Below are 20163 nucleotides of genomic sequence, written 5' to 3' on the forward strand. Positions count from 1 at the left end.
ATATTATGTTCTCTCAGTTAGGGAAAGTACAAAGTTGCTCCACAACAGTGTGAATTACTGTTTATTGAAGAGAATTTTAAGTATTATCTTTTTCATTTTCATATTGATAACATTTTTACTAGGGTTTTGTACAGTACTAGATTCACTTATGTAAATACTATTGTCATTATTATTATTAAAAGGATAATCTTTGTCTACTTTTTTCAGCCATAATTCCACACATTGGCAGTGCTGAAGTTACCACAAGAGAAGGAATGGCTACTCTTACAGCTGCTAACATTATTGCTGGACTAGAAAACAAACCTATGCCAGAAAACCTTTGTTGATTCTTGTTGAAAGTATTTAAATATAGTTTTTATTATTGTTCAAGTGACTACACACTTGGTGTTCTTTGAGAATTTTTGTTTACTGCAAATTGTCGTACAATTTCTAAGATTGTCATGTGTTTTTATTTGTGGAGGACTTAAAAGTGGCTGAGCTAAATCTAAATTTTAATATGAATATTTGATTTTATATTTTTCTGTAATTTCCAGATTGGTAATTATTCAAAATCCTGATTGTAGATGAGGTTTTGAGGCACAGCCCTAGGACCTTTGTGGAATCACTATTGGCTCTATATCATCTAGAAAATATTCAAGTGCATGCTTCAGTATGGGGTCTTTGTTACTTATCAGAAACCAGAACCCCTAAGCATCTTTAAGTAGCTAATGAATTCCAGATTGTTGAAGGCATTTTGCTTTTTAAGGATTTTTTCTTGGATTGTGGGATTTCATCTCAAGTTGTATTGTGAAAGTGTAAGAAGACTGTAGTCAATTCCAATGAGTCTGGCAGCCAAGTGATTCCAAGCATCTGATGATTGCATACAAACATTGGTCTGTATTGTTATTTCATTGGCCAAATATTTGGGCAGCAGTGACAAATACACGTACATATTGTCAATTATAGTTGTTTTAGTTTTAAAGACAATACATAGTTGAGTTTTAATTTTATTACTGTTCCAGATAGTTTTTTTTTTTTAATTCATTTCACAATATTTTTTTTTATTTACTTCTGGAAATGTAACTTCAAGTGTATGATCTGCTTTCTTCTTATTGCCTCCATATTCTGCCATTCAAATGATACCAGCTCTTTCTTATGGTAATATATACTGAGTCTGACACATTTATAATCAGTTGGCTGCAAGGGTATGATAGAGTTTATTAATTATTGTTGTGTTTGAGTTGGCCATCATCATAATGGCACAATCTCTTGCTCCTAAAGTAGCCCGTATCAGTTAACAAGAGGATCTGTTCCTAGTTCTTTTGGATTTCCTTTTTTCAGTCTTGTTACCAGTGTTGTTTACACTGGATTCATTTCATCCCCCTTGCATATTTTGTCTTCTTGTGGAAAAGTCATATTCCAGTCTTCTACCCCCACATTTTGGTTTTCCTTTTGTATGAGGTGATTTTTTTTTATTTTTACTTGTGTAATTCAAACTGTTTCTAATTTGTGGGGCTCAAATGTGGCATACTGATGATCAGTTTGGTGTAACCAATGGTGGTGATACTTCCATTAACTGCACAAGACAATAAGATGGAGGGATGCTTTGGAACTGAGAACAACCTAACCAGTTAGTTACCAGGACTTTATGTAGTACTTTCATGGCTTTTTCACTGATATTTCTTTCAGATTTCTTCTGGCTGTAAATACCATAAATAAGTCTCAGAACATGAGCAAAATATATACAAAAAAAGCTTTCAGAATGAGTGGTCTTTACTTTTTCATAAAAGTTTTTGGTTCATTCTAGGTCAAACTTTTATTTTGTCAGAAATTTGTTTTCTGCACAAGTCAATGTAGAGGCTACATCATAATGTTACTGCAATAATTTTTTAGCAAGCCAAGAGTGATACACAAATTTAGTAAGTCATCATACATGGCAGTGATATTGTTCAAATCCTTTTTTCATGCATGTTAATCTAATTTATGGGAGGTATTTTCTTCATTTTGGGTTTTTCATGTGTTAATTGTCTAGTCCTTAGGTTTCATTAGCTTGAAGGCCATTTCTGTGGTTTGGTGTTCTGTGATTCCATTTCTTTGGTTTGGTATTCTTTAATTAAGAGATTGTGTCATTTTGAATTGGCTTCCATTTCTATAAGTTATGTCCAGTTCTGAAGGTTATGCTTTTTACAGTTTGTTTTTCCTACACTGTATTGTGGAGAATGGGGCCAGTCCACTGAGAGCCAAGTAAATTATATTGGTAGTCTGTTTAAACTAAATAATAAGAATAAAGTTGAGATTAGGGATAATGATCGCCTGTGGAATTCAGTCGACACATTATATATTGAAATGATTGCTATGCTGCACGTGAATATGTTGGCTGATGATAATCTACATGTACTAAAAAGACTATACATATAGAATTTATAGTTTACATGTATTCCACTGAAACTCTTGTTCCTGAAACTTGCTGAGACAGATCCTTGACTGGACTTGATGCATCAAATAATTTAGGTGGTTGCAAATTAAGGTTCAGCCATCATTGTAATATTGCAAGTGGTAATTGAGTTGGTGAATTTGAGGAAAATTTGTCTCTAAAAGGTATAAGAAATTACTGAATGTATTCAGTAACTACCTATGCAGTAACATATGTACACTGTTGTGCAGTAACTTCTTGTAAGTTTCATTTAAAAACCAATCTGTGATAAAGATTACTAGTGAATAAACTTAACGTGTGGTCACACTTCAAAAGAAATGATACTTTGCTATATCAAATTGTACTCTGTTGGGAAGAATCGTGGCTTGTAAAATGTGTAAATCATGGCATATAAAATGTGTAAGAAAGTTCATTTGCAGCACAGTAAATTTGTACAATTTTTAATTAATTTTATCATTAATTTACCTTCATACTTCCTTAGCTGTTATGGTTGCTGTTTATAGATGAAATTACTGTTCACTTTCTTCTGGCTTTTACTGTAAATCTTATAAAATTTTATGAGTCAATTCTGTAGCCCCTTGCCAGAGTAAACAGAAAAAATACCACTGTTCTACAAAAAATATCCAGAAAAGATCTATCTACAGAACAGAAATTCTGAATGGAGAGAAATCCTTTTGATGACAACAATCACAGCAGCAGATGGCTCATCCTATATGTATATGGCTGACAAAGATATTCTGAAGTAGCCTTACGTCCGAGCTGCTTCTCTGCAAGAAAGATCTCTCGCTCGAAAGAGATACTGGACAGACTCCAGAGGTGAAGTGATAAAGATCCTACTGATTGGTGGAATCTCTCCACAAGACTGGCAGAGAAGGTTGTGCTAAGGAGGATCTGTGTCGGCCTCTCGGCTTAGGGCAAGGAGCTATTAGGGTCATTCCCCCAGACTTGCTCCTGTTCTTGACAACTCTTCCGAAGGTTGGGGAGCTCATCTTAAAGAGCTCCTGGCCTCGGGGGCATGGAAAGCAAAGGACAAGAACTCCACATCAACATGTTGGAGTTGAAGGCAGCTTTCCTGGGTCTTCAGGAGTTTCGAGAAAGGGTGGTGGGGCACTCCGTTGTTCAACCTCCCAGAATGTTCCAGGTATGCAGAGAGGAATCCTCTGCCCCAGCAAACAGATCTGGGACCATGAATAGTAGACATCCAGCTTCCTGTTCAACTGTGTAGTGAGTAGGTCTAGCATGGGTCTTCTCCAAGTAGACAGAGGCGGCAATAGGATAACCCATGGGGATGTCTTATGATACCATGCCCTATGCAGATATGTTCTAAATATCCTATGTCAACTTGGGCACTGACAAAGTAATTTCACTGTAGACAGAGATGTCCTTGTGCTGCCAAGGAACGTGCATATCAAACAGGAGACGTCCTATGAGGTGATCCCCTATGATGACATATGTTAAGTATGCTACTCAACAGCGGAGATGTCCTATGATGATAGGACATGGCCCCGAGGAGCTTCAATCGTGCCCACCTTGAGAGATTAGGCCCTGAGTGGAACCTGACAAGGCAGCTTCAGACGAACCCGTCTCCATCACTGGATGGGGATCTTACACTGTTCAAAACAGTCTTCCTTCTAGCCCTTACCTTGGCCAAGAGAGTGGGAGAGTCAAATGGATTGTCATACCTTGTTGAGCACTTGGAGGGGTGTGGTATATCTTGTTCTCTTTCTATTCAGTATTTGTGGTTACTTTACATCAGCTTCAAGTGTAGGTTTTACATCCCACCTCCCACCTTTGTAGTGAGACTTCATATATGAAAGACATAGTGTTTGTATCCCCATAGGAAAAATGCCAAATTTAAAAAATAATTTGTACTTTTCCAGGTATACAAACCATGGCCTTTCATATTAAGAGGTAACCCTCATTGTCCACCCCACTTCATTATTTTCCTCAGTTTTTCATTCTGAATATGGTCGGCATTGGTTGATGAGAATGGGCATCTCTTCCCACCTTCATCTGGGTACTACCCTTGTTCTGTCAGTACACAGCTGGTCCAATGCAAGCACAGAGGCTACAGTGTGTATACCTAGGGAAAATACAAATGACTAAATATTTGGCATTTTATGAGAAGGAGAAATTTGCACAGATGTGACAAAACACTTTCAAGATGTTAATATTCATCCAAACATATTTTTCAAGTATTTTATAACTTTAGACTTAATGCATCCCAATACTATTGCATTCTTGAAATTACCAGTACAGGTATCTCACATACTTAAAAGTACTGAAACCAAACCTATGGGAATACTACTGGAGATTAATTACACTAGAATTACATCTAGAAGACACTTTCATGCTTTGACAAGAGGATAAATTCTTTGTCCTTACTTTATTATGGTTTTTGTGCATTGCTACAGCAAACTTTGAGAAGTTTCCTGCCTAACATCACACAATGATTAGCCACAATATGATAGGAACTTCACTGAAGACTTATTGGGTAAGCAATCAAACCTTGGTCCCAAAACTGTCCCGAGCGAAAGTTTATCCTGGGTCATATAAGCCAAAGTCTATACGTAAATGACCAAAGAAATAGATTGCCAAAAGTCTGCTGTGGATGCATGTGAGCAGCATCAAAATCCATGTCTTGAGGCAAAGATGGCATGAGGGAGAACATAGAGACTGCAGCCAAAATGCTCACAGTCTGCACCTGAAACCCAGCACACAGCCATGCTTTAGTCTGGCAGGTATGTGGTAGATGCAAAAGAATGCTAGTGGGATACAGGCATATCTATAAACATTGTAACAACAGTGGACAGATGTGAGGCTGCACGGTGAATTTGGTAGGAGTGGTAGGCAACAAACATACCATATACTATTAGTAAATCCTGATAAGTAAGCAGCCAATGACAGGTGTTAGTCTAAAAGTTGGGCTCACTTTCAAAATAAGGAACATTTTACTGGTATGGATTCTCTCCTCTACTTCATCGTCTTGCTTTGCTTTTGCTAATTAAGACAGTTCTAGTGATGTCCTGTAATGTGGCTGGAGCTTGACAATATGGCGCAGAGTACCAAAATACATAGGAAGCATAAAAAAAGAAAAAAAAACAGGTGCTTATTTAGAGCAGAGCCACTAGAGAGTGCAGACAATTGAATGGATACAGAAGGGGTTGAATAATGGGATGAAACCTGAAGCAGGTAAGTGACCATACGAAAACAAACAAGCATGCTGTTGGAGTCAGTGCTACTGTAACAACGCAGAACCCTGGTAGGAACATTAGTGACAGATGCACATCCAAATCCAAGTGCATGGTAAGAAACTATTATTATAACAGAGTTTGGTTAAAGCTGGAGGCAGGTGCATGAACAAAGGCAGGCACACAAACAAAAAGATGATTCTAAAGTTGAGAGGCAGGAACCAGCATAAGACAGGCATGGCTACTACCAGTGATGTGCCTTAGCTACAACCTCAACCTTAATTACTCACCCAGTCAGTCTAGTGATTGGGCTACTATTCCAGTATTGTTGCTACCTTTCAAGTTCACTTAAGTATGCCTATAAAGGCAGGGTCAGCCAAATGGTTATGCATCATCGGGAGATGGGCCTTCACCTCCCAAGAAATACAGGCTGTGGCCAACTTTGTCAAGGGAGACCCTCTTGCTGTCTTACCCGAGATACCAGTGTAGGGCAAAAGGTGTCTTTACTAGTGATGATGTCTGGTATTATTCAGGAGCACCTTTACTAAACAAGTGCTTATTCTGTGGCTGCTGTTCAATTAGCAAGTGTGTTTCAGCAGCTGTACTTCCCTCTTTAAAGACTGCTTCTCCCACTGCTGTTGCTGCTGTTCTTGTGATCAGTCTAGCTGCAAATTTCATGCAAAATAGTTGTTATTAGTGATACAAAAAGCCAGAGACCAATCTGTAAGTGATGATGAATAGTCCAGTGATACTGAGGATTAGACAACTCAAACAGAAATACAGCAATGATTTAAAAATTCAGTGATTAATGCCCATCCACAAACCTAGCTAACAAGCTGGAAAAGCTTTACAGATATGAGAATAATGAAGATTACTCCTGGTTCCTCCAAATGTGTCCACATTGAGCAAGTACTGTCAATATCCTTTGACTCCTCTTCTGTTTCTGCCATACATAATGCATATGTTTAGGGAGTTACAAAGACCGCAGTGGGGTTCAATATGACTGATGTGTTTTCTATAAAACATATCAAGTTTTTATAATACAAAACTTTTTCCTATGAACCAATCAACCATACAGAACCCTGACTTGTGGTCAGAGTATGAATGCTAAGTTTGAGATACTAATTATTAGTATTATAACAAATCATAAAAACTCATCAATCAGACCCCAAATGAGGAGTACACTTGATTAATGGGGTTTGCGATGAAGCAATTAGAATACATGTTAAACTATTAAAAAAACGTTGAACATGTAAATTACAATATGTAAAATATTTGATGGTACAAATACACTTTATAAAATCATATCAAAATAAAGAATGCAGTTATTATAAAATCCAATAAAAACTGGATCCAACACACACGAAATAAAAAATAACCAAAATATCTAAAGGAAAAACTAATAAGCTAATAAGCTTGTTACCCAAACACAAATTACCAAGGGCATTGAGCATGGGCAAGATATTACTTCTGAATACTTACGTAATATCACTTTACATTTATCCATGTAAATTTATCCACCAATGCAAGGACAATAATAAAATAAAAATGGAATTTAAAAATAACCATAAATCAGAAATATGCAAATCCTAAATTGTTCTAAAATCCCAAAATCTATGGCGCTGCTCACCAGTCAGTCGACACACATTACTTACCCAATGTAAATGAATGTGCCAGCCTACTAGGTTTCTGATGATGATCTTGGAAACAGTGAATTTAATTTCTGCATGATGCTCAAACTAGCTAATATTGAAATATGGATTTGAGATAAACTGTCCACTGCACCTGTGACCTGGGATACCTCATACTGTAGAGCATCCAAGATTTCTGATGCTTGTTGGTTACTAATGACATCATATTTCAAAAGGGGTAATTTATCATAAGTTTCTTTTATTTACGAGCTCATTTATTGAAAAGTTACACTTCAATGATTAAAGTCACAATGAAATAAATAAAAAAGTGTATTTATAAAGTAACTGCAGTTCACCTCGCCTTACATCGTTAAGTTGTTCCAAGCTCCAAGGATCATGAATTAAGTCAAATAATGACTGAAATTGAATAAACCCTTGAAAAAATTACCTAGATCCCCTATAAGTAGCCCATAACATTGCTATATGTGTATACATACTATAAGTTGATTGAGTTAAACAATTTTACTGTCTAATCAATTTACACATTTTATTTGATCCTATAAGCAAAAACACAATTTTTACTATTACCTGATAGGTGACAGCAATTTGCCTTATTGTGAATGACTCTCAACACTGCCACATAACTTGAACCAACAACAAAAGCTACGTCAGCAAAAAATCCATCATTCTTTCTTCCCTCTCTTGTTATGTTGTATTTTTCACTGTAAATTTTGATGACAGTCTTGTAAGCTGTTAAATTCAGTAACAATGTAACAATATAAGTAGGAATAATAAAATTTTAAAAAATACAGTGAGCACTGCATATGAGTCTTTATGTGTGCTTGTTTTGTACTGCATTTTGGTATATCTACTTGAAGAATTTAACAAAAATTTCAGTGTGTTACTTTATTAATTAGTTTTATCTTAATTTTGATAAAAATCACAGTACACAATGCATGAGACAGGCTTTCACTCATGCAATGTGTATCTTATTTTATTCCAAGTTTTAAGTTATTACACCCTTTAACCTTAAATGTTGTGTGATTATTAGAATTGTGTCAATAATATAGTGAACTATATATTTACCCAGTGTTTCAACTAATGTTCTATGATACCCAAGTTCCAGTAGCTAATGACATGTTTCAGGCAGAGTATAGATTTCATAAATTTACCATAAAATAAAGATATTATTGTAATAAATCCTTAATAACCTCAGCATACACACACACACACATGAAGAGTTAGATATGTTCATTAAATTTTTTAAAGTAAAGATACCAAAATTCAGATACAAAAGGGTAGCTACTGGCTCTGTATAAAATTAGCATATCAATGCACAGACATTTATCATGCCTGCATGCACTGTTGAATTTGTTACTGCATTCAACCACTTTCAAGATCCTCCTCAAAAACTGTTATTATGTATACTATACCTAAGCAGAACAGGAATTAGCATACAGTTTATTGTTATAAAAAGTGGCAAGATCAATGAAGCCCAGCACATTTTCTCTTGCCTCCATCTTCCAAAAAATCTAACCTTCTACAGATATTGTACATATTTCATTTCACAACATTCTTCAAAGAAAGTCATAACATGTTAATAAGAAAATCTATGATCAATGTTGTGTCTATTTAAAAGTAGGTGTGGCTTGGAAGTGAGTAATGCTGTCCAAAAATATTAATGTCATTTACAAGTTTCATCTGATTTTGTTATGTATTGTACTACTGTAACATTTTACATTCTAATGTTTAATATCTATTTTTTTATGAGAGTAAATGAACAATACAGTAAAACCCCGTATTCCTGGGGATGGGTACCACACATCCCCAGAAATAGCTAAAAGCCATTAATACTTAAAACCCCTCTAAAAATGTTTAGAACTGCCTATTTTGATGGTTAAGAAAAAAAAGGGACTAAAAATGCTTTATACCTGAGTATTTTAATAATCACACAAAGTGCATATAGTTACAAAAATGATATGAAAATAAGGCAATTTGTGAAATTTCTCAATGAAAAATACCATGAATAAGTGTATTTTCTGTGAATAATGGGTATATGCTGTCCATAGAAAAATCCGTGAATAGGCAAGTCCGCGAATCGTGAGTCCGTGAATAGCGGGGGGCAACTGTATTAAGCTTTGGTCTGAGTCGGCCAGGAATCATATTTGATAGAGTAATACTTCAAAAACATTGATATCATGTGAAAATTTTATATTCTACTTTGTTGTCATGTATTGCATTATTGTAAAACTTTATATTCTAAATATATGTATGCTATATACAACTTTTTGTACACAATAAACTAACATTATAATGCATAAATGTTCCACTTGCCATTGAAACAGACAATATAAAACTAAGTCAAAGGTTAAGAATCAAAGGATTACAAGGATGTCAATAACTTTTACATTACCACTTTGGATTCCTTTTGTAGGTGCACAGCCAGCTTGTCTTCCAGAGATATAACAGGAAACTTTGTAGCACCAGGAATAGCACTACCAGTGTGATGAATATCAAAGTCACAAATCAGCATAAAGAGACATTGAAAATAACGCCTACACAAACATAAGTTAGAATGAATGCCATGAACCATCAATGCCTTGCAGCAGAATGCTGGCACTATGGGAACCAAATCCATGTACATAAGACAATATTCAAAAATTTTTAAGCTTTTTAAGTAATTTTATGAATTACATTACATTACTTTACATTTTAATATTTATTTTTATGTGACTGCACTTTTTAATTGCTCTAGGGGGCTTTAAATGTTTTAGCATTTAAATATTTTTGCTGACCAATGTACTTATCTTAAGTGGCAGTTGTATTTTTTCCATTCTTATAAACAAAATCTGCCATTAAAAAAAGAAAAAAAAAAAAAAAAAAAAAAAAAAAAAAAAAAAAAAAAAAAAAAAAAAAAAAAAAGTCTTCAGCCAAAACTACATAGGTCGAGGTACATCAGTTTATGCATGTGCCATATGCCAAGGTACTTAACGTGCTCCATAAGTTGACATTATTTTGTGGCTTAACCTCATGATTTGCTAAATGATAAAATGCTGCTTCAAAAGCATCCAAATAACAACAAAATGAGGGTACAGGCAGTCTCCGGTTAATGGCATGGGTTCAGTTCCCGGCAAAGCACTGATAACCGAAAATCGTTGATAACTGGAACATCGTGGTAATTATGTAATAAATAGCATTTAACACTCTGTTCGAGCCGATAAAATGCTTACAAATGCTAATAAACTGCTCACAGATGCTTATAAACTGCTTACTGGCACCAAAAATCACTTACTGACACCGAAAATCTTGTTAACATCATCGTTAGCCAAGATGGTGTAAAATCAAAACACCGACCGATGTGCCAATAAGTGGAGGCTACTTCAGGCAGCAAAAACAGTATAAATATTGTCAGCCCCAAGTGAACTAGCATCCATACAAGAATAATACAGTACAGTATTTGCAAACATAGAATTTTGTGTGAGAGAGAGAGAGAGAGAGAGAGAGAGAGAGAGAGAGAGAGAGAGAGAGAGAGAGAGAGAGAGAGAGAGAGAGAGAGAGAGAGAGAGAGAGAGAGAGAATTAAATGGTTTCTCCCTAATGTGGTGAGGATTGCCTCACTGAGGACATGACTCATATCACACATAAAACATGACTTTTTGTACTAAGTGCTTTAGTATTAAAAGCCAAATTATCAAGGTTTCTTGCAATCATTCATTTAATATAAAATACTATGGCAACTGATGCAACAGAGGCAGACATCAGATTTTAGGTACATGTAACTTTAATAGACTTGGCAACGGGCAATAGTTCCTTAATCTTGCTTTCAATATCTACATCATCACAGATAGGATTAGAACTTACATCTAATACTTCTAATTTGCATAAATTCTTTAAACACATAATTTGGTCAAATGAAGCTATTTCATTATTAGCTATGGATAACTTACAGAGAGAAGTTATTCCACTAAGAGGACTAAGGTCACTAATTTTGTTGCTATCTAAAACTAGTTCCCTGCAAGTCACCAAATTTTTAAGGGGGTTTAATGATGTGATTTCATTGTGACTCAGGTCAACGCTGACAGAACATGCGAGAAGATGAGAAAAGGGAATCATTGTGAGGTTGCTCCCATTTAGTTTGAATGTGCTATCTCCTTCTGCCTTCATACGGTGCTTTGTAAGAGAAGTTTCCATAGCTAACTTGCTTTCTGAAAATACAGAAAAGAATTTTAATGACATATCACAGTAACATTGCTTTAACCCTGTGTGAAGGGAGTCATCAATTCAATGGAAGGTACAAAAAATTTTGAACATTATTTTTCTAAATATATACTGCATGCATATGCATGTATATCTTCCTCTGACCACTGATTTTTTAAATAATTGGCTAACCTTAAATTCAGCCCAGTCTAGGGGTGTGCTTAATATATATTTAGCCTGTCCTTTAAGGGTTAATATTTATCTCATATAAAACTAAAACTCTTACTCATATCAGTGTAGTAATTTGCACGAAGAGAATCTAGTGCTTCAAGCTGTGATAGATAACTCCTGATTTTATCTTGGTAATTTCTTGCATCTAAAGCCCACAAGATGTCCACCAATGTTAACAGCACCCCTGTAAATAAAGTTACTGAGGTCAAAAATACAATCTGGCATTAAAAATGAAAATACCTGAAAACAAAGAACAAAACAGAAGCAACCCAAAAAAAAAAAAAAAAAACTTTAAGTGTAATACGTACTGTATAAGGTTTAAGGATTCTTTTATGTTTGCAGGTGTATAAGCTAATACGTATATCTCTTCTTGTTTAATGTATATATACAGGACATTTTCCCCTGATACCAATTTCTATTACTTAATTCACATACAAAGCATAGGTTATGAATTTTAACAGCTGTTAAACCAGGGGCAATAAATTAATAACATTGCTGTAAATTTCAATGAACTACTAACAGCGCAAGTAGCTTTATGGCAAAATAAGTGAGCATGGAAAGCTTCTTGCATACATGAGTGGGTGGCTTAAGTATGAAGACTGATTGGGACACTCACAATAATGCTTATTTGTGGGTGATGCCACTAACCCCTTCCCTTGTATCATCCAACTTTGTCTTTGTTTCATGGCTGCACCACAAACTTGAGAAAGGCCTATTCAGCTAAAAAAGCATGACACAGTGTGAGGTTTATGAAAGATGGATTTACTGTAGTGATGAAATAATTTTTGTGGGTGCACAACAACCCTGTTTCCTTGTCCTTCACTAATAGTTATTAATTGTGACTAGCTATGCTGCATTCTTTGCATTCAAAACTTGTTTTCTTTTGTATAACTATGATGCCAAATAAGCATCAGTGCTGAAGTATTTGGAAAACAATTAGAATACATAAAGATAAAAAATCTAATGGATACTACGCATGCGTTGCCAGATATCACAAGATTCCTTGCTTTCATCTGCTAGGCGCTAGAAATTATCCTGTTGTTAAGACCGAGGGTTTGTTCGCATATGAACAAAGAAGAAATAAAGTAGATGGTTTAACTAAAATTTAGTGTTGATAAACCTATCTCTATACAGTAAGGTAAGGAAAGACCTTAGGAAAACTGAAAAGGCAATTAGTTTATGTGGTGCCCAAGATATTTGTTAATTTTAAGGTAGTTAACAGAGTACAGCCCTTAGGATGAAAATTTGAATGAAATTTGTGGCAGCTCCGAGAGACTGGCTTTCTATTACAGAAGGTTACCATAAGGTCTAAGACTGTATAAGAAATGGCAAAAGTAATGAAAGAAGACATGGCAATCCTATGCCTTTTAATGCTAGTAAACTTTGGAGCTTTATTTCTCCAACATACAGCTACAACTTGCAATTTCATGACAGCAATGTTAACAGATCATAAGACTGTAGTAAAGTAGAATGGTCTTCCTTTCTATACCTTAATTATGAAAGAACAAAATGCTTTCTGACGTTACAAGACCTTCAAGGATTGTACGTGTTACCGATGTACATAAAATGCAGCTAAGGATTCCAGCATCAAGATGTAACCATTTCACATACGAACTGGTAAAAGAGTATTAATGAACCTGTATACCAAAAATATCATAATTTAATTGAGGCCCAAAACTATGGGTTGGGTTGAGTGTCAACTAACACTTCTGTAGTCTTAAGGGGGCCAGCTGGAACCCATAATTATATATGGGGTTATAGGGCGAAAAATGCAGTCATGAAAAAATTCATGGAGCTTCATATGGCAATTGAGACTACGTATACGAAATATTTCGTCAAAATTCCTCTTACTTTCGTAGTTACAGGGTTGTTAAACTCAAAAAAGCTATCCAATGAAGAAGGCTAAAATGATCATAAACTTTGGAACAGATCAGGTAAATGTGTGTGGGAAATTGATTGATTTGAAGACATCATCATCGGGTCATTATTTAATGCCCGTGTCAGGTTGACTAGGACAGTGTTGCCAAACCATAGCACTGGCAACACTGTGGGGAAGCGATGTGAGAAAGACTGCTTTGAAACTACACAAACAGTTTGGCCATCCTACAGCTTCAAGGTTAATTAAACTTGTGAAAGATGCTGGCATTAATAATTTGGAAATTAAAAAAGCTATCCAGCTGAATGTTACTAACTCGCTGTTCCTAGAAGACTGCCGCAGGTCCAATCATTCACGGCCTACATTCTTTGTGATGACGTCATGGCATGTCACGTGATGTACCACGTGATACATGCGCACAGATTGTATAACGAATATACATATACAAAATTAATCTTTTTTTTTAGCTGCATATCTTACGTTATATGCAGAAACACTAACACTCTCCCCCTTCTTTCTTTGTCTTGGAAGGAGAGTTTTAACTGCTGTCGTCTCCATTCATTCTCTGCTGACCGCAGCACGTAGCCGCTCGGTCGACGCCTCTCTCTTTGTCAGACAGTCAGCCAGTTGCTGTGATGTATCTGCCCAGACCACTTCCGTAATTTCACCACGTTCTAGCATGTCTCGCAAAACAGCTATGTCAATTCTCAATCTCTTATCTTCCACATTCTTGTAGGAATGAAGAGCGTCAACGAGGCTTTTATTGTCAACGAAACATTTTATTTTCATGCTCCTACATCCAGAAATTTTGCACAGAATTCTAGCCAGGTATACTGCAGTCTCTGCACACTCTTACTATCTTTTTCTCCGATGTTGCCAGAAAACACTCTGTTTAACGTAGATTTCATATTATCATACGATACCTCTGCGATTGCTGACATCACTAGTTGCTGCTCACTGTCACTTAAACCACATGACGCAAGAAGCATAAACGCCATTACGGGATCAGGTAGTTCCATTTCTTGTTTCTTGAACTTAAAGTATGTGTGCTCAAACTCAGAAACGAACTTCCTTATTTCCGTATTCTCTGATCTTCTGAGATTATACAACTATTGAAAGGCCGTAAACTGCCGATGCCCTTTTTCAGCAAGAAACAAACTGTCAAGTTTTTCTATTATAGTTTTCACACCATTTTCTTTTTTTAGATCGCTTGTCTCCAGTTCCGAGGTTGCCACTCTGGCGCGCCCTTCCAAGGACAGGTGTATAGCTAGTGCTTGTTTGCTCTTCGGCAGTTCGGTCAGTTCACACCATATGTCTATGTCGTTCTTCCAGCTTTCATATGCGCTTTCATCACTGAACTTAGGTGGCCACTTGCTTGACGCCATTATGATCTCTCCAACCACGCTCTGCTACCAGTGTTAAACGCAAAAAAGCTATCCAGCTGAATGTTACTAACTCGCTGTTCCTAGAAGACTGCCGCAGGTCCAATCATTCACGGCCAACATTCTTTGTGATGACGTCATGGCATGTCACGTGACGTACCACGTGATACATGCGCACAGATTATATAACGAATATACATATACAAAATTAATCTTTTTTTTAGCTGCATATCTTACGTTATATGCAGAAACACTAACAAGGGTAATTAGTTAACATAACTCAATAAGCCTAAAACATTGATCCGTACAAGAAAATGCAATATTTCTTCTATTATCGTAAATTTTGATAATTATTGTCAAAGAAATTGGGAGAAATGGCATCTGTAGACATTCCCCGAGTCGAGAAGGGAGACTTCACTTCAGTCAGCTACCAAGTCCAACCATCAGTGCGAGCACAAACTTCAAGTAGTCTACACGTTCGATTTCACTTCTGACATTCGCTTGCTTTTACGTATGTTTCCTCGTCTTTTCCTCATGCCAATGAGGAAAAGACAAGGAAAAAATCTCGCTAACAAACAGACGAAGAAAAATCGCTCAAGTATTATTACAGAATATCATAATATACTCGTAGTTAGTGAAGAGAGAGGGGAGGGTTGCGTAGTAACGCCCCCGTCTTGCCTGACAGCACACGTCACACTGTGCCAAAGGCTACGATCTTTGAGCAAAGAGATCTTCATTTATGATAAATAACATAGTTTTGGTTTTTTAATACCCAAAATGGAATATGAAATTCATAATAATCATGATTTATTAAATTGTCTTTGTAAAAAGAGAGTACACCGAGTTTCACCTCTGACACTCTCTTGCATTTATGTTTGTTTATCTTTGTTTCGGCAAGAATTTCATCATGCCAAAGAGGAAAATACAAGGAAAACATCTTGCTAACATACAGAAGAAGAAAATTCGCTGTAATAAGCCGAGTTAGTGAAGGGGAGAGAGAGAGAGTTGCGTAGGAAGGAGTGCACCATCTTGCCTCAAGCAGTGCCCCAGGCTACAATATATGAGCAAAGGGATCATCATTCATGATTAAATTATGATAAATAAAATAGTTTTGGTTTATTAATACACAAAAAAGAAATATACATTCATAATAATCATTATTTATTAACATTGTCTTTATAGAAATACGTACGAAGGAAAACTTTGAACGCCCGTATCTCAAAACTATACTTATTGACCTTCAAAATCTATCTTCTCACTTAGTTGTAAAGCTATAACATTGGAATTTGGTATATAACTCAGAAAGACATTGTAGAACAATCAAATAGAGCCCTTTTTTCCAATTTTTGTTTCGTCTTTTTTTTTTATAAATTTTTTTCTCCTGATTTATAGGGTTTATTTTTTTACCTTATTGAAAAATTCATATCTACAAAAAAATGACTTTTAGAAAAAAAACTCCTCATTTGACTGGAGGTCTACATCAGGTCTATATATGGAAGTAATCCTAGGTCTTAATATTAAATATCAAGGGAGGAGATAGAATTTGAAAAATGGTTATTTTCGCGGGATAAATTGCCCTGGCGTCACAAAACCGAAGGTCAGAGGCGAAAATCATATGCGGTTTGGAGATGTCCCAAGTCACCTTAATAAGTGGTATAAATATTCAAAGTCCTGTCCTTAAAAATTGGCATTAGCCGGCCGGCGCCCTTAATATCTGCACACGATCCCCAACTTTTTTTTTCTCTCTCTCTTATATAATTAAAAGGTTTTTTCCCCTTTTCTCTTTCTAATATTTGTAACCATGTTTTTCATCTGTGATTATATTTTATGATGCCTGTGGAGATATATAAACTTATATAAAAGTATGAAATGTAGGTGGAAAAACTTTCAATCACCTTCACTCCACTCACACTTTTAATCTTTTGAAAAAGATATTTCAATACAACCTAATCAATCACACTTCACCCACATTTGAAATCTCAAATTAGGTTTAAGCCTTTTGTTTTCCAGACAAGAAAGCAATAGTTCATGCAAGTGCTAGTAGGAACCAACAAACCTCTTCACCTTTCAGAGGTCTAGTACTGTTAAAACTATTATATTTTTTGTAGCTATTTCTATTTGGCAATCTTGAAAGTCTCTAGCATTAATATTAATCAAAAGGCATTTGTATATCCCTTTTCTTTCTTTTTATTGTTAAGTCACCTTCTAGTTTCAGTATTTTAAATTTGTTTATAGCAAATCTGCATAAATAGTGATTCATCACTTCCAGGATGGGTTAGCACCAGCTCTTGGTAACAACTGCTGATATTCAGTTGTGAATTTTCCCTGGTGAATGCCTTGTGTAATTCTGAGATTTTTCAGCTTCTTCATGTCCCCCATTTATCACATTATACTTGTCATATCAGAATATCTTTATGTCTATTCAAATTTTTACCTAGTTCCTGCTATGAGGTATGGTTTATCATGCTACCTTCTTTTATTTTTGTGCGCAAGCTACTTCAAGTTTTTCCTGCATTGCTTTTATTTCTTCTAGCGTTGGTCTTGTATACTTTTTTGTAAAGCATCGGGGGTGTTTCTTGGCCATCCTCCTGGTATTATTTTTAGTCTTTCCTAGATAGGAGTTCAATTAATTTTTGTGATTTGTTCTTAATACCTGTTTTTTCTTAGATGTCAGTCACATCTATTGCTGTTAATAAAAGATATCTTTCATGTTTATTGCTTCTCTGCGTGTAAGTACTAGTATGTGCTTTTTCTTTCTTGTACTCTTGTGTAATCAATGTATGGTGTTTGGATTTGTATTCTTGTGTATTTAATGTACTATGTATGCTGCTTGTGTTTTGTGATGATTGTAGCTACATCTTATGCTTTTGATATCTGTGCTGTTTTTGCTGTGTACTGTACTGTCATTTTGCTAGTACACATATACACTTATTTCAGGTAGGGCACAGCAATTTCAAGTCCTCACTCAAAAGTACTGGGAAATAAACTACTCCAATCTAGTTGACTGAGAGAGCCACATGAGTGTGGTTTACCTATGTGGGTAACAAGCTATGAATGGATACATGCTGGTGGTTTAACTAAGCTATAGTAACCTTTATCACCACTCTGTTTGCTCTCCACTGAGCACTTGTTGTTACGTATATGTGAACTAAATATGACTTGTTACTACATGTATACTAAATATCACTTGCTATGACATATGTATAAGAAATCTTTTTCATACACGTTGTGTTGCACAAGTACCAATACACAAACTAAAGCAAAACTAACCAGCAGAATCCTCTATCTTCTCTAGAAGATATAACCTATTTAAATAAAATACTTGCATCCTGCCATCAGCATCCTGCCATCAATCATATCTCATGCATCTATTATTATTGTGCTAAATGTTAACTGTGTTACTTAAGTAATTTTGCACATTTTTAAAGCAAAATGAGCATCCTATACTTACTCCAATTCTGTATTTAGTATACTGCTTGATTATCAATAAGTTTATACATATGCAGTGGTGGTATGTTACAATCATGGCTTAAAACTTTATGTCAGTATTCTATGATGGCAGTTTTTAAAAGGAAACTTGGATAATGGGGAAGTATGAACATTATTTGCCTAATATCAGGTGTATAGTATTATACAGTACCTACCATAAGTTTGGGGTAATGTGGATAGTAACCTTATCTTCCAAATTACCAATGATATAGGTGAACAGACTCTAATTAAATTTCATCATACATTATTCAAAAATCATTCTGCAACTCACATTTATTATCAGGATCCAATTCATCTAGAGTAACGCAGTTTTCTTTCACTTCCTCTAGAGTAGATCGGGTAAGATCTGACAACTCTTCCCCACACACTCCTAACTCAGTCATCCACTCAACAAAACGTGTTGAACCAGCAGGTACTGTAACTGTTTTCTCCTCTAATCCACTCCTTGACAATGTGATGCTACTGTCCTCTGATGATGGGAGATTAAACTTTGTAACCTGAAAAAGAATAGGTACTCACTTTGTACTTGAAAACTTCAGTACTATGAGAATGCATGAAATGTTGCCAGTTATCAGTGATCAAGTATTTCCATTATAAAAACACTAAAGAAATTTAACTTTTATGACATTATAATAAACAGCAGGATTATACTTGACATACAAATAAGAAGAGAGACATAAGCAGCCACACTTGCAAATTTATGAAAAATTATTTAGCTGGACCCTCTTTACACAGAAATTATTTTCAGTACAATATTTAGTCCTCTAGGATGTCAGATCATAATGTACTTAACCTGCTGGCTGTGATGCACAACTACGCAATGAAAAAAATCATGCTTTTTGTAAGTAACTGCAGTCATTATATTTCATGTTTAAATACAAAAATGAAATAGAAATTTTTAAAAAAACTTGTTTGCAATGGTTTGGTTCCTGAACAACCAATATCTTCTCTAAAGAGAAAATTTATTTTCATTTACTCTGTTCTTGAAACAGATCTTCATTCTCCCCTTTCCTCAGGCTTCCGGAAGAAGCAGGTTTCTGGCAGTAAGAAAGCTTTTTGTGCTTTTCCACCCTCTGACTCTTGCAGTATCAAGGATTTCCACGAGCCTTCAAGTTACCTCTTGATGGGGGCCCTCGCTCCCTTTATTTGTTGCTTTTAGGGCTAGCATTGGACACCATACTCATCAAAGAAGTGTTGCTGTTTATCCTCACTGCTTATTGGTGCTTCAGTGGGCTTCATACCTCTTTCAACAGTCTCCCTTATCTCACCTACAGGTATCTGAAGGGACTGTAATTTGTACCTGCAACTTACATCTGTGAATCTTTTTTTTTGGAAAAGGCTCATTCTTAAACTCCCAAACCTTTTGATGCCTTCCCCTGTTCTCCTGAAGTTTTCCTTTTCTGCTTGATGGGAGCCTTCAAATTGTGCCTTCAGTGATTAATATCTTTCTGGCCTTCTTGCTCTCATCCATCTTTACTCTCGAATTGCCAAAATCAGACTCTCTCAAGAACTCTCTTTCCTGCTGACTTTCATAGTTTTCTGAGCAAATAGAAGTAAATGTTTCTGAGGAGGCCTCATCCAGCTCAAAAGCAATGCCCTCTATGTACTACTTCATTTTACCAGGAGCTCTCTTTTCTTCATACAGTAGGCTTTTGACACTGACAAGTTACTTTCATGCTTTAATCTACCCTTCTGGTGCATTCTATAATAATAAAAGAAGAGTGGATCTTGTTTCTTCACCCTGGTGTGAAATG

The 20163-nt window shown here is 35.7% G+C and overlaps 2 protein-coding genes across 11 annotated transcripts in view; one reads left to right on the forward strand and one right to left on the reverse strand.

The window, feature by feature from the left end:
* The window catches only part of LOC135217964 (glyoxylate reductase/hydroxypyruvate reductase-like), an 84110-nt gene extending 81253 nt beyond the window's left edge, over positions 1 to 2857 (forward strand). For all 10 annotated transcript variants that reach the window (XM_064254081.1, XM_064254075.1, XM_064254077.1 and 7 more), the window contains exon 9: positions 208 to 2857. In XM_064254081.1, the coding sequence (XP_064110151.1) occupies positions 208 to 326 (119 nt within the window). In that variant the 3' untranslated portion in view covers positions 327 to 2857. The remainder of the gene's footprint in view (positions 1 to 207) is intronic.
* A 7880-nt stretch (positions 2858 to 10737) lies between these two features.
* LOC135217960 (geranylgeranyl transferase type-2 subunit alpha-like) overlaps positions 10738 to 20163 on the reverse strand; it is an 80883-nt gene continuing 71457 nt past the window's right edge. Inside the window, exons 8-10 of the mRNA XM_064254067.1 lie at positions 18681 to 18906; positions 11718 to 11846; positions 10738 to 11439 (exon numbers count right to left, since the gene is read on the reverse strand). Coding sequence (XP_064110137.1) covers positions 11000 to 11439; positions 11718 to 11846; positions 18681 to 18906 — 795 coding nt within the window. The 3' untranslated portion in view covers positions 10738 to 10999. The remainder of the gene's footprint in view (positions 11440 to 11717; positions 11847 to 18680; positions 18907 to 20163) is intronic.

Source organism: Macrobrachium nipponense, chromosome 9 (assembly GCF_015104395.2).
Source record: "Macrobrachium nipponense isolate FS-2020 chromosome 9, ASM1510439v2, whole genome shotgun sequence".
Classification (NCBI taxonomy): Eukaryota; Metazoa; Arthropoda; class Malacostraca; order Decapoda; family Palaemonidae; genus Macrobrachium; species Macrobrachium nipponense.